The 13,908-nt window shown below is 38.5% G+C and overlaps 1 protein-coding gene across 1 annotated transcript in view; it reads left to right on the top strand.

Moving 5' to 3' along the window:
• LOC110021321 (tetratricopeptide repeat protein SKI3) overlaps positions 1 to 13,492 on the top strand; it is a 92,219-nt gene extending 78,727 nt beyond the window's left edge. The window contains 4 exon segments of the mRNA XM_020719765.1: positions 11,185 to 11,402; positions 11,487 to 12,164; positions 12,691 to 12,894; positions 12,982 to 13,492. Coding sequence (XP_020575424.1) covers positions 11,185 to 11,402; positions 11,487 to 12,164; positions 12,691 to 12,894; positions 12,982 to 13,169 — 1,288 coding nt within the window. The 3' untranslated portion in view covers positions 13,170 to 13,492.
• The last annotated feature ends 416 nt before the right edge of the window (positions 13,493 to 13,908 follow it).

Below are 13,908 nucleotides of genomic sequence, written 5' to 3'. Positions count from 1 at the left end.
CAAAAGAGGAAAAAAAATATTTGGCTTATATAAATTTATATATATATACTAATTCATATGCGATTTATTCACGCGTGGCGACGTAACAAAATGGGTGTCCTTCCTAGGCAAAATCGACGTTCCGGACGTGCCAGTGCAGTCCGTTTTGTCATCCGGGGTAGCTCGGACGACGTAGTCGACAATCGGGTCAAAAATGCGTCCAAATTCAAATTTCACAAAATTTCGACCCGCGATCGATTGTTTCAAAAAGTTTATTTGAGTCTTCGACAGGTAACGGTGCAAGCGATGTGGATTGTAGCAATCAAATGCATCGATTCTCCGAATTCTAAGATTTGTGCGCGCGGGAGTGCAAATTGTGCAGAAGGCCAGCCTAAGGCTCAAAAAGTCATATAGGAATTCCTTTTGGATTTCCTCATGTTGGTTTCACCCTTCTAAGTGCTAGAAGTCGATACCACACACGCGAAACTCCAAAAGGGTACAGAAGTGGGTTGGATTTCTAAAACGAGGCGGGTCCCATTTCTAAGGTTCTAAGATAGTCGAAGGAAGATCCCTAAGACTAGATTCTAAACCCTAAGAGGAAAACTAGACCTCACTAAAATCGAGGTCCTAACATCAATCATTGATTTTGGATTTGAAAATGAATGTACATAGTCTTAGAATTTGATATGACCACTTAAAAGACAAATAAAATTATTTTTATGAGTAAACTTCAAGGTCTTTATATTTGGGATGTTTATGAGAAAACTAATACTATATGTGGGACAAAATAATGAGTAGTATTAAACAAGTTGCAAATGGTGCACCTAACAAATAAAAAAGAAAAGCTCTTATGAATAACATGGAGGTGGAATAATAATGGGCAAGAAAAGATAAAAAAAATATGATGTTTGTTATAAAACTTGTTTTATCATGGGAGCGGTGCGAAATCGCTTTGTATGCTCGTTTTGTTTGGGTTGGCGTCCGTGATGGCTTTCTCGGTTCTGCCATCATGAAATTAAGTGTTCGGAAAACTCAGAGTTTTATCTGTGGTATGCCTTTCTCGTGTTTTTATGTCTTCTCCTCTACTCTTCCCTCATTTTTGAACTCTCGCTGCTCGATCGTTCTTCTTCATTTTGGTGTGCCTTCTTTGACGGTGGCAAAGAATAAAATTTGAAAATATTTATCCTCTTATTCTTGTTATTATTCTCATGTTTTGTTTGGTTTCAAACGCTTAGGGCTCAGCTCTTTGCTCTCCTCTTCTTATATGATGCGTTTTTTTGGGGCTATTTTTGCATTTCTTGTTTTCTTTCAGTTTGGCTTGTGAAGCTTCTATTCTATGGGTATTTAGTGAGTATGTTGTGCTTCTTGAGTTATTGAGTGCCCTCTGCTCCAAAGGTTTAGCATGTGAAACTTTTGGTTTTGTTTTTATGCTTAGTAATACAATAGTTTTAGATTTATGATGAGAAATTGGTTTTGAGTTTACTGATTTTTGGTTTTATGATGATAATGTAATTTTTTTTGGGTTTATGATTTGAAATTATATTATAATAATAGACTTCTGATTTTTTTTTACTATTGAAATTTATTTATGTTGTTCTATTTGAATTATTTATGAAATTGCGAACTTTCAAATAATATATGTATATAATGCAGTTGCAACACAGTAGATCATCCAAACAGAGACAGTGCTTCACTATTAGCTACTTTTTAACAACAATTATCCTAAAAACAACTTCACAACTGCTTATTGAAACAGATTCTGCTGTCCCAATCACACCTTAAGAGAACAATTTGTGATGCTAAATATTCTTTTTAGTGATTTTTATAAAAAATTAAATACTAAAGAGGGTGAAAAATATATTTATAAACTAACCAAGTAAAGAGATAAGAAATAAAAATATTTAGGTCAAATAAAGTTTATTAAAGATGAAAACCAAAGAGTATTTTTCTTAATAAATTTATTCAAGCATAAGTAGATGAGATATTTTGATAATTTTTTAATGAACATTATGAAAATATGACCTACTTTAGTGATCTTAATATCATAAACCACGGGCATGGTTCGGAAAATTCACAATGGTGATGGTAGGCTTTGGATTCACTCAGACTCAATCGGACCACATTTTCTTCGGGCATTTCTCCAGTGGTCAGGTAGCCATCCTTGTTATCTATGTTGACGATATAGTTCTCACAGGTAATGATCTACTAGCATTGGAGTCTCTGAAAGACATCTTTGCTGCTTCATTTGAAATGAAGGAGTTGGGATCTCTCTAGTACTTCGTAGGCATGGAAACTTGGTCATCTTAGGGCAATTGCCAGTCTCAGCAGAAATATGTGGCCGACCTTTTGACAGAGAACGATCTTCTTTAAGCAAACCAATGGCTGCCTTGATGGATCCCAATGAAAAACTTCTTGATGTTCCCAATGTAGTTCTTGTAAACAAGACTCACTACTAACATCTTGTGGGGAAACTCATTTACCTTGCCCATACACGTCTCGACATATGCCACGCAATTGAGATAGTCAATCAAGTCATGCATGATCCTTATGGGCGCCACCTCCAAGCTGTCTACCAAATTCTTCACTATTTAAGGGACACACCGGGCTTGTTTATTTCTCACCACACCTCTCATTCTATTGTAGTTTACACAGACGCGGATTGGACCTGATTTGTCCATGATTGACGATCTACCTCAGGATAATGTTCATTTGTGTGTAGAAAAATGGTCACGTGGAAAAGCAAGAACAATCTGTAGTGCTAGGAGCAGTGTAGAAACCGAATTTCAATCCATGTCCCTGAGAATTTGTGAAGTGTATAGGTTACACATCATGCTACACGAATTACATTTCATAGTCTTCGCTCACCTACAATTGTTCTGTGATAACAAGACTGTCATTCGCATTGCTCACAACTCGGTCCAACATGATCGCACCAAGCTTGTTGGGAATGAACTTCACTTCATTAAGGAAAAGCTCGAATCTGGGAAAAACTGTGTTCCATTTATGCCCTCTATTGGCCATTTGACATATATCCTCTCAAAAAAATTTCCTCAACCACTGTTTAATGATCTCAAATCCAAGTTGAACTTAATTGATGTCTATGTTTCAATTTGAGGGGAGTATTAGAATATTACTTTATAGATTTCTGTATTAATTGATTTGATTTTCTTTTCTTTACATTCCTTTTTCCTATTATTCTATTTTTATTTGTTTTCTTACTAGTAGATCCTGTAATGGGTATCTACGTCTCTCATTGCATCGATAAGATTATTCTGGTTCTCTCTCTCTCTCTCTCTATATATATATATATGTGTGTATGTGTGTGTGTGTGTGTGTCTTAATATAGAATGGCAACACGATCTGGCGACGAAAATGGTTACCCGAACTAGGGCTTCGACTTCGGTTGTTTTTTCTCTGTTTATTCTTCTGCTTGGACCGATTGTGTGGTTGTTTTCCTCTTTCACGTCACTCACCAGATTAGTGATCCATGGCTTTCAAACCCTAGCAGCCCCGCTAGTCTCGCTCACCGCTCAACCTCAGTCGTCTCCTCCATTCAAACAGCTCGCACGTACAAGTTAGTTATCTCGGCCGATTACTAAAGCCAAACAAATTGGTCCTTCAGTTTCTCCTCTGTCTCGCTCATCTGTTTTAGTTGCACGTTTGGTTCTATGGCATCTATTCCTTCTCAATCATCGACTCCTTCAGTTTAAAACCTTGGAAAGGCTTCTAATGTTGATATGGTTGGTTTTCTGGAATCAGTGGATAATCGGGTCTTCCCTTAGGTTTATCATGAATTATTTGAAGGTAAGGGGGATTGTAACGTCATCAAGATGACGAGTAGGAAGAGTGACAAACTAGCTCTAATTTTCTCTGATGTGGAAGTTTCCTACCTGGTTAAAAAGTACAAATTTACCCTCATTGTGGAATTCCAATTGGGACATCCTAAAATGGAAATCGTTCGAAAGACTTTTGAAGATCTCAAACTATTGGGAGATTGGAAGGTTGGTCTCTTTGATGAGAGACATGTGATAATACAATTATCTAAAGTAGAGGACCATGCCAAAATATTTTTTAAGAAGTTTATGAAAATTGATGGGAAATATATAAAATTGTTCAAGTGGTCTCCTGAATTTGATCCTAGTCAAGAACTCCCTATAGTTTCAATTTAGTTTAAACTAACTGGCCTAAAATTGCACTACTTTAATCACCAAATCCTCTATTCTATTGGAGCTACACTAGGGAGACCTATGAAATCGGACATACCCACCTTCAACCTATCTAAGCCTTCTTTTGCAAAGATTCTTATTGAAATGGATATCATCCTCCCTGATGTGGAAGAAATATGGTTTGGTATTTGCCCATAATAGGTATTGGCAGCCAATTGTCACAGAATAAAGACCATACTACTATAATTACCTGTAAACTATTTAAGCACACACCTGCCAAATACTTAAGACTTCATCCAAATTTTAGACCTAACCTTCCTATGCATTTGGATTCTGCAGTTTCTAACAACATTATCCAAGTGAAGGAAAATATAGCAGAAACTGAAGATCTTCTAGAAATGTTGAATGAAATTTGTCTCATCGGTCTATTCCTCACCAACCTGTTGAGCATCTACTTCCCACTATTGTAATCACTGTAAACTGTTTGGGCACACACCTCCCAAATGCTTTAGGCTTCTTCCAAATTTGAGATCCAACCTTCATGTGCATTTGGATTTTGCAATTCCTAATAACATCATCCAAGTGGAGTAAAATATAACAGAAACTGAAAATCTTCCAGAATGTTGAATGAAAATTTGTCCATCGGTGAGATTTTCTTGTGGAAGGACATTGCAATGATGATTCTCTTGCTATGATGATTGTAGTCGATTGGCAGCATTGCTTCTATTATGTGAGAAAGCATGCAAGTGGTTTGTCCGTTTGCAAATGATGGCGCGGTATGGATGACTCATAGAACAGACGAGAGCAAGTCCGCCCAATCGCATCTTGCACATTCGACTTTCTTAGAAGATTTAGAATGTTTTTGTTTGCGGCCTTTGCTTGTTCGTTTGTCCGAGAGGTGCACGAACATAAATTTTAGGCTGATTCATTGACTTTGACAGAAGTCTCTTATACTTTGATCAACGAATTGGATCTCGTTGTCAGTGATGAGTATTAATGATAAGTCATACCGACAGATGATGTTTGTCCAAATAAATTTCAGACAATAATTTGGGCGAGAGCTTTTGCTTCAATCAATCTGGAGAAATAACCCACGACGACCAAGAGAAATTTTTGCTATCCTTTTGAGGGAGGAAACAGGCCAAGGATATCTTGCCCCCAAATGGCGAAGGCCAGGGACGGACTATCGGTTTCCACTTTTGAGCCGGTTGTTATTGTAATGGAGCTTATTTCTGGCATTGTTCGCCTCTCCTGGAGAATTCTTAGGTCTTTTTCGAAAGGGTTGGCAAGAAGTAGCCTTGCCTTTGAACTCCTTACACCAAAGTTTTGCCACCGAAATTGTTGCCACATTTGCCAGAATACACCTCTTGGAGGATTTCCTTCGCCTCATTCTCTTTCACGCACCTGAGGAGTAAGGATCAGGTTGACTTTCGTAAAAGCTTATCTCCAATAATGAGATATTGTGTAGCTTTAAATTTGAACCTTTTAGGGTTCGTTACTTCTTCAAGGATCTTTCTGACTTTTAAGTAGTATTTGTAGGGATCTACCCACCTCTTTGCACCTTTAGCTTCCACCTCCTCTATGATCGGTCGATTCCATTGTTTCTACCTCCTCTATGATCGGTCGAAAGAGCCTCTGTGGCGTTTTTTGCCCGGAGAATATATTTTTTTACAGAAGATTAGCCCCCTGGTTTTCCTTTTGGCGTTTTTTGCCCGAAGAATATATTTTTTGACAGAAGATTAGCCTCTTGGTTTTCCTTTCGTCTGACTTGTTTGATAAGTAAATTTGTAAATTTCCCTATCTCAGCCTTTGCTTTGTTCAAATATTTGATCATTATCTCGGCTCGGGATTCAAAGGCTCCGTTGACTAGAGTCACCATCAACTAGAAATCTTACTTTACTAATAGTTGTCAGACACCAATTTTCAGAGCTAAGCGTAGTTTGGCTATCAATGCTTCAACCTGATTATTTATAACTTCAAACTCGAGGCGACTGAATGATATACATGCTCTCCAGTCGGACTGCTCGGAGCAATTTTCATTCCTGCACTTGCCTGATTGGAGGCTCCATCAATGTGTCGAGTCCAGGTTTGATTGCCAACTTCAGCTCCTTTGCTTGGTTAACCATGTTCGGAGAAGTCGACCAAGAAGTCAGCTACAACTTGAGCTTTAATTACCTTTCGGGGAATATAGCTAATATCATACTTATTGAGTTCCACAACCCACTTTAGGATCTGATATGTGTTCTGACTGAGTTAGCATGGATTTGAGGAGATGGTCAGCAATTGCTCCGATCAGGTACATTTGCAAATACGGTTGGAGCCTGCAAGCAGAAATAATTAAACAAAATATTACTTTTTTTATAATTGGGTGTCTGACATCGGCTCCCCCGAGCACCCGGTTGGTGTAGTAGACAGGGTATTGCTTTCCAAGCTCTTCTCGAACCAAGATTGAACTGATGGCTTCTGCACCAACACCGAGATATAGCGAAAGTTATTCCTTCGACTTTGGGCTCTACAACAACGGTGCTGAGACTATGTACTGATGCAGACTTTGGAAATCTTGTTCGCATTCGATCAACCATCCAATTTTTTTGGCGCTCCTCAGTACTTTAAAGGTGGCACGTTTGTCTTAGGATTTGAAGATGAACCTGCTAAGTGCTGCTATTTAACCGGTTAGCTCTTGCATCTCCCTGGAATTCTAAGATGACATAGCCAGGATTACCTTTATTTTCTCCATTTTGGCTTTTATACCCTCGAGCAGAAGGTATCCTAGAAACTTTTCGGTTGATGCTCTAAAACGTGCATTTTATTGTGTTTAATTTCATGTTATATTTTCTAATAGTCTGAAAGGCTTTTTTCAAGTCTTTGATATGTTCTTCGGCTGGCCTACACTTAACTAGGACATTTTCAATATAAATTTCAATATTTTTTTCTTTTGCTCAGAGAATGTTACATCCATAAGTCATTGGTAAGTATCCCCATTATTTTTCAGGCCAAAGGGCATTGTAGTGTAACAATATAGTCTTCACTCATAATAAAAACGGCCTTCTCAGCATCAATAGGGTGCATCTTAACTTGGTGGCAGTCGGAGAAAGCGCCGAGGATATTCCTGACAGAATGTCTGACTGCGGAATCCACAGTGCATCAATTCTTGACTGGGGGTAACCATTCTTGGGGCAAACCACATTCAAATTTGTGAAGTCCACGCACATCCTACACTTGCCATTAGACTTCTGCACCATGACTGCGTTACATATACAAGGGAGGTATTTTATCTCCCAGATGTAGCCTGCCTTCTTGAGCTTTTGTACCTCCTCACGCATAGGCCTTGCCAAGGTCATGGCTGACTATTGAATCTTCAGTTTCACAGGTAAGGCTGTTAAGCTCACATTGAGGCGATGACAAGCTATGTCTATGGGAATGCCTGGCATTTCAACGGTTGACCAGGAGAGATGTCGGAGAGACGTCATGGTGCTCTTGGAGAGTGTGTATCGACTAATCCTTGTGCCTTGCATCAAAAGTCTTACTAATTAGAAGAAATTTACCAAGCTTGCTGAGATCGTCGGGGATCTCCATGGTAATTTCATCAATTTAAAGAGCTCCTTCCCATTGGTATTGGATGTCCAATGATTCTTGCTCCACTCTACCTACCACCCGGAGGTAGCACGACTGACATTGCTCTAGGTTTCCACGTACGATCACGATTTTCCCATCACAGGGAAATTTCACAGCCACATGGTATGTGAATACGACTGCTCGGAAGTTAAGCAATGGATAACCAAAGATCGCGTTGTATGTTGACGGTGCATCTACCATGAAGAAATCCTCCATATTAGTGAACTTGATGCCACCGTTTCGTTGGGTGACTGACAGTCTAATTATACCAATGGCCTCCTTTCTTTCGCATGAAATCCCGTACAGTGGGCTAGTTTACGCAACCGGGTGATGGATTGACATGTTCATTTTGTCGAAAGCAGACTTGAAGAGTAAGTTGCCCGAACTACCTGATCAACCAAGACGCTTCTTACCTTGATAATTGTTAATCATAGCCGTAAAGACAATGGCTTCGTTGTACGGATTCCCAGCGGGGATAAATCTAAATTGGTGAAAATGATCGTGGGATAAGGCTTCCTCCTCGGATCAGATGCCACAGCACAATTCTCACTTGACCGGATCATACTTCGATCGGTTCTTCTGACCGAGCCTCCTATTATCACTGGTACTATTCCTGTGATGTGGATAGCATTCACTTGGACAGGTCCATCCGAATTATCCTCTGTCGGTGCCTTCCCTTCTCTGTGAGTGTGCACACCGCGGGCCATCAATTCTTTAAGATTTTATCCTTAATCAGGTCTTCGACCAGGCTCTAGAGGTGCCTGCAATCCTCATTATCATGACAATGGTCTTTATGATATTTGCCCAACTTTTTGGTGTTCTGGAGGAAGGCCCCAATTTTTATTGGCTGAGCCTTTCAGAAGTATTCTTTATCCTGAATAGCTTCCATTAGTTTTGTTATCGAAACCCTTAGTGGAGTGGGTCAATCGCCAGCTGAACGATCATTCGATTAACAGTAGCTTCGTGGATTTTGGTCAGCTTCTTTATCCCTATGGGATGACCTCTTTCATGCTTAGCGTGAGGGCCATCCTTCTCCCTTCACTCGTTGTCCTACGAGCTTTCTTTGCCTGATAGAGAATCAAGCTTCTCGTCTTTAGAGACAGGACGGTTTACATACTCTGCTGCAATTTGGTCGTTGGCCAACTCCAAGAATTCGGCCAAAGTATTAGGTTTTCGTAAACCCAGAAAGTAATTGAAATGCGGGCTCTTTAGCCCTTGTGTTAGGCAGGCCTTTGCAATCGCTGGCTTCAAATTTTGTACTTCCAGCATCTCCTTCTGGTACTATGTAATGTATGCTTGTAGGCTCTCGTTGGGTCCCTGCTTGGCGTGCCACAATTATTTTGAACCCTTGCGGGGCTTTTGGGCGCTAGTGAACTACATCGTAAATAACTTCTTGAATTTTCCAAAGGAAGTAATAATTATGACGAGGAGTCCATTGAACCACCCGAGAGCTCAATCCCTGAGCGTGGTGTAAAATAGACGAAATTTCAATACGTTGGAAACTTTAAGAAGACATAGTTGACTCAAAAGGACGCAATATGATCGGTCGGATTACTCCGGCTCTTATATGGCTCCAAAGATGGAACATTGAACTTCTCGGGGGTTTCTTCATCAGTAATTTGCCTTGAGAACATATTCTCCAATCGATGGTACACTTTCAATCTGCCCACTTGTAGTCTGTTCCTGGTCATGGATCCAAAACTATCTTGTTACTGAGATTCTTTCACCCGTTCGATTCCTTGAGCCGTTTGATTGCCTTGGGGCTCAGGTGCTGAAGGATTAGGTTGTGGGAGAGACTATTATCTCCCCCTCAAGCACTACATGGGTCAGTTCCACAAACTAATCTGCCATCCGATCCTGAATGTCTTGAATTCGTTGTTGCATGAATTCTTTGTCGGAATCCATATTAAACTTTTCTCTTATGTGTGCTCCTTGTTTGTGACTCGCTCCTTTTCTTGTTGAAGATATTTCTCCAAGCTCATCGTAATTTTTGGGATGTTGAATCCAAAAACTGGGGCACGCCCAAATGATAGAGCGTTGGTCAATTGGGAGGAATAAGGGAGAATAGAGAGGTGGAGTGAGAGAGAATAAGAAAGTAAGCAACAAATTATACTAAATTTCTTCGAATAGATTCAATAGTCTTTCTTGAAATAATGACTCCCCTATTTATAGATCATAGGGGGTGTCTAGTAAATTACATGCTTGTCCCTGATTGAATAAGGATGATATTGATTATTTATTAGTCAGTATATCTTTATAGATTCGTAATTATTTTTTGGATCTTTTTTCACGCCTATTCCTATTGGTAATTGTTGTTGATGTTGTTTTATATTTGTAACTGCTCAACTTGGTCAGCTAATCATCATTTGGTCGACTGAGATTTATTCGGTCGACTTTCTTGAGGGAACTTTAAATAGAGACCTTATCCTTTGTGAAGGTTTATTCCACTAGGCAAAGGGTGTATCACCATAATTTGACAGGCAGCATTCGTTAAGGGGAATGGTCCTTACGAAGAGTTAGAGCGACCATTGACCTTTTCTTTGAGTGACCTAGAATTAGTTGAGGAGCTGATTTTACGTGGTCAGTGTCGGTTATGCCGGACAGCGTTTATTGGTTTGGATCTTGATTTCCTTTCGTTCGGTCAACCTGTTGGCCAATTGAATGAGATGACACAAGATGGTTCAGTCTTTTGGCTGATAACACGATCTTTTTGTATCCTCCTTGTCTGGATCATCGGATTCCCTGAGATTTGTGTAGCCAGATTTCCGATGTAGACAAAGGAATTTCTTGTGCTGAATTAAAAGTAGTGTTTGCCTTGAAATTATTTGACAAGCACATGGCTTGGCAAATGCGGTGAAGGCTCCACATCAAATGCAGGTTGTGTTTGTGCTTCTTGGGCTTATAAGCTTTAGCTCTAACCTCGGACTTGGTGTTCCCAGTGTTCTGCTACTGAAAGATGGAAATTTGTTTCTCCTACTGCTGGTTGAGAGCTTCCCTTGCTGCTTGTCTTTGCTGCTTGCTTGGTTTCATTTGCCTTGCCCTATCCAAATTCAGAGCCTTAGCCACTTCCAGCAGGGCTTTTTGGGCCAAAAGAACTAATTGAAAACAAAAAAGCTCCAACATTATTACATGAAGTTTAGTTTTCATATTATATTGTTATATTTTGTAATTTAATAATATTGTAAATTTAAGTAAATGTCTTTGCGATGTTTAGAAATAATTCCCTCTTTTTTATAATTATGTAGGAGAATTGGGGTTTATTAGTAGCATGATTATGAAATATTGGAAATAGTTCATGAACATCTTGAAACTTTGCAGTTTCTCTCTCATCAACATGTTAATTGAGGCTTAAATACTAATTTCTATAAATCTTTTTCTTTTTGCCCATACATTCAGAAGATTTTTTTTTTCTTTTTAATCACAGAAACCATCTTGGATCACTTGTGCTATGTTCGGAAGTATGGTTGGCTTCACATATAGCACCGAGATGCACTGTTTTGTCGACAGGAATACCTTTAAGGACTAGCTTAAAATCACCATTTGAAATCCATGGTGCAGCCGGAGTTGCTTGTTATGCTAGCTGTGTAACAAGACCAAAGTTTTCTTTCCCTTCCTGCAAATCAGCCTATGCATGGGTCTCCTGTGACTGAATATCTTCAAAAGTAAGTTTCGTCTTTTTTATTTCTCTTTCATCTTCCTTTTTTTTCTTTGGGCTTTCCTGTTAAGTATTGTAATTACCTAAATGCTATTTTTTATGTTTCAGAAGTTTGCATCAAGAACCATGGAACCATGAGGCACGGTACCTTCTCATACTTAATCTTCTGCAGAGAGCTCGTGAAGAAAAGTTTCCCCGACATCTTTGTATTGCTTTGAAACGTTTGATTGCCATTTCCCTCTATGATGAAACGTCTATAATGAATGAAATAAGCAAGTATCAGAGGTTCCTACTTATATTATCTGCATCAGAGATCAGCTTACAGTGTCTGGATTATGCTGGCTGTACTGATTATGTGGCCACTGCATTAGAACTTCTTCCATCCAATGACAATTCCTTCTTTGCACACTTGCAACTGTGTCGTCTCTATGCAGCACAGGAATCTTTAACAAACCTGAGGAATGAGTATATGAACTGTTCAAAGTTTAAGACACTCAATCAGACTGGTTGGCTTTCCTTGAAATACCTTGAATCCAGGTATAAATTGCAGAGCGGTTATAACACAGTTGATGTGAATTTTAAGGCATGCTTCACAGCAGAACTTAGTTCTTCTAACATGTGGATGGCTGTCTTTGGATTTATATCTGCACTATGCTTCATATGGGATCAGGATTTTGTCAGTGCCGAACAAGCTTTAGTACAAGCATGTAGCATTTCCAAGGCTGAAAGCTGCTTTTTTCTTGCGCATGGTATAATTTTAATCTTGGTAGCTTGTTTTTTTTATTTTCCAATCTTCCTCAGTTTGTTAGTGAATTTTGATTTAGTACTTTTACATTAGTTTTAATAATAATAATAATTATTATCATTATAATAATAATAATAATATTATTAATAATAATTATTATTAGTATTATTATTTTAGTATGCCTAGGCTGTTCCAAAAATTCTTTGCTTTTAACCTTTAGCATGTCGTTTGTTGCATCTTGCCAGGTTTTAATATTTAATCACCTTTTGAAATAAGTAGCTTAATATTATTTGTGTTTTGGCTGTTTATACTGTTTTCTACTAGATAGATTTGTGTGAAAAGTATAAGCTCATTCAGCAAACTTAAGATAGATAAATATTATATGGTTTGAATACTTTCATGCTTGTGTTGATACTTCTCTCGTGAGTTTTAAGCTAAAACATTATTTTATCGCTTCTCTCAATCTCCACCTTTCTGCTACAAAATGTTACAATACCATTTCTCAAGGGTATTATATGATGTTTTTGCAGGTGCCGTGTGCATGGAACTTGCTAGGCAACAGATGGGTTTGCAGTTCTTATCGCGTGCTATACAAAGTCTGGTCAAGGCCCAGGTGACTTCGCAGTTTCCTTTACCCATTCTTTCAGCATTATTAGGTCAAGTAGAAGGAAGCGTTGGAGCCAAGGCCAGGTGGGAAAGAAATCTACGTCTTGAATGGTTCTCTTGGCCAGCAGGTTATTAGCATTATTATATGTTCCATCACTTCATCTTTACTCAAAATATTCTTCAGCAGTTTGCTGAATAACTTGTTTGATTTGCAGAAATGAGGCCTGCCGAATTGTACTTCCAGATGCACATCCTTGCAAGACAATCTACCGCAGCTTTTGACCAGCAAACAAACATAGAATCATACCAGACCCCTGAGAGATGGGTTCTTCGAGCAGTACATTTGAATCCTTCTTGTTTAAGGTACTGGAAAGTTTTGCAGAAGCTCTCTATTAAATCATGACATTTCCCCTCTAGCTTCCTTCATGTAACTCAGGCAATTGTTAATTATCGTCCTATTCGTTTAAAATGTAAATGCCGCTGGGGTCGGAGAAGTGAACCTCATATGATCGTCGCTGAACCTTCCAGTGAATCTTTTTGAGAATTTTGTCCAAAGTTAGATAATACAGAGCCGTTCTGTTATATATGTGCGGCCGGTGCATTTCTCCTGCATCTACAAAGGTTAAAATTTTGTAATGACTTGATTTCGGAGAAAATTATCATGTTATCTCTTTTTTTGTTTTTTGCAGTATATGAGACTGAATGTTATAATTGGATGATGGAAACAGTCGTTGATAATAATCAAAGAACTGCATTAAACTCTTAAAGAAAAATAAATTTTAGGAAATTTTTTTTTTTTTATTTTCTTCATTCTCTATGTTTAATGCATTTGAAGATGTAGTGGTTAGGATGGTACAATAGTTCCAATTGGAAACTCCCTAATAATTTTCTTCTCTTACTTGGGATAAAGATTAGGAATGAGGTAGAGCTCCATGATCCTTAGCCGATTAAGTATGTATTTCATTATTGCCTCCTAGTTAAGAAACAAATGAAACTTGTGTCTTTCACTGGGATAACTACCCAAAGCACCATTTTTTTTTGTATATAGGCCTACTTCTAATTCCATTTCTTTGATAGTAAGCACTCATGCACTATGACTTATTGATTCCAAGATTGAAATATATATATATATATATATATGA

The sequence above is a fragment of the Phalaenopsis equestris genome, unplaced genomic scaffold (assembly GCF_001263595.1).
Source record: "Phalaenopsis equestris unplaced genomic scaffold, ASM126359v1 Scaffold000133, whole genome shotgun sequence".
In the NCBI taxonomy this organism is placed as follows: Eukaryota; Viridiplantae; Streptophyta; class Magnoliopsida; order Asparagales; family Orchidaceae; genus Phalaenopsis; species Phalaenopsis equestris.
The sequence above is the reverse complement of the archived record's forward strand: the minus strand, read 5'-3'. Positions and strand labels throughout refer to the sequence as shown.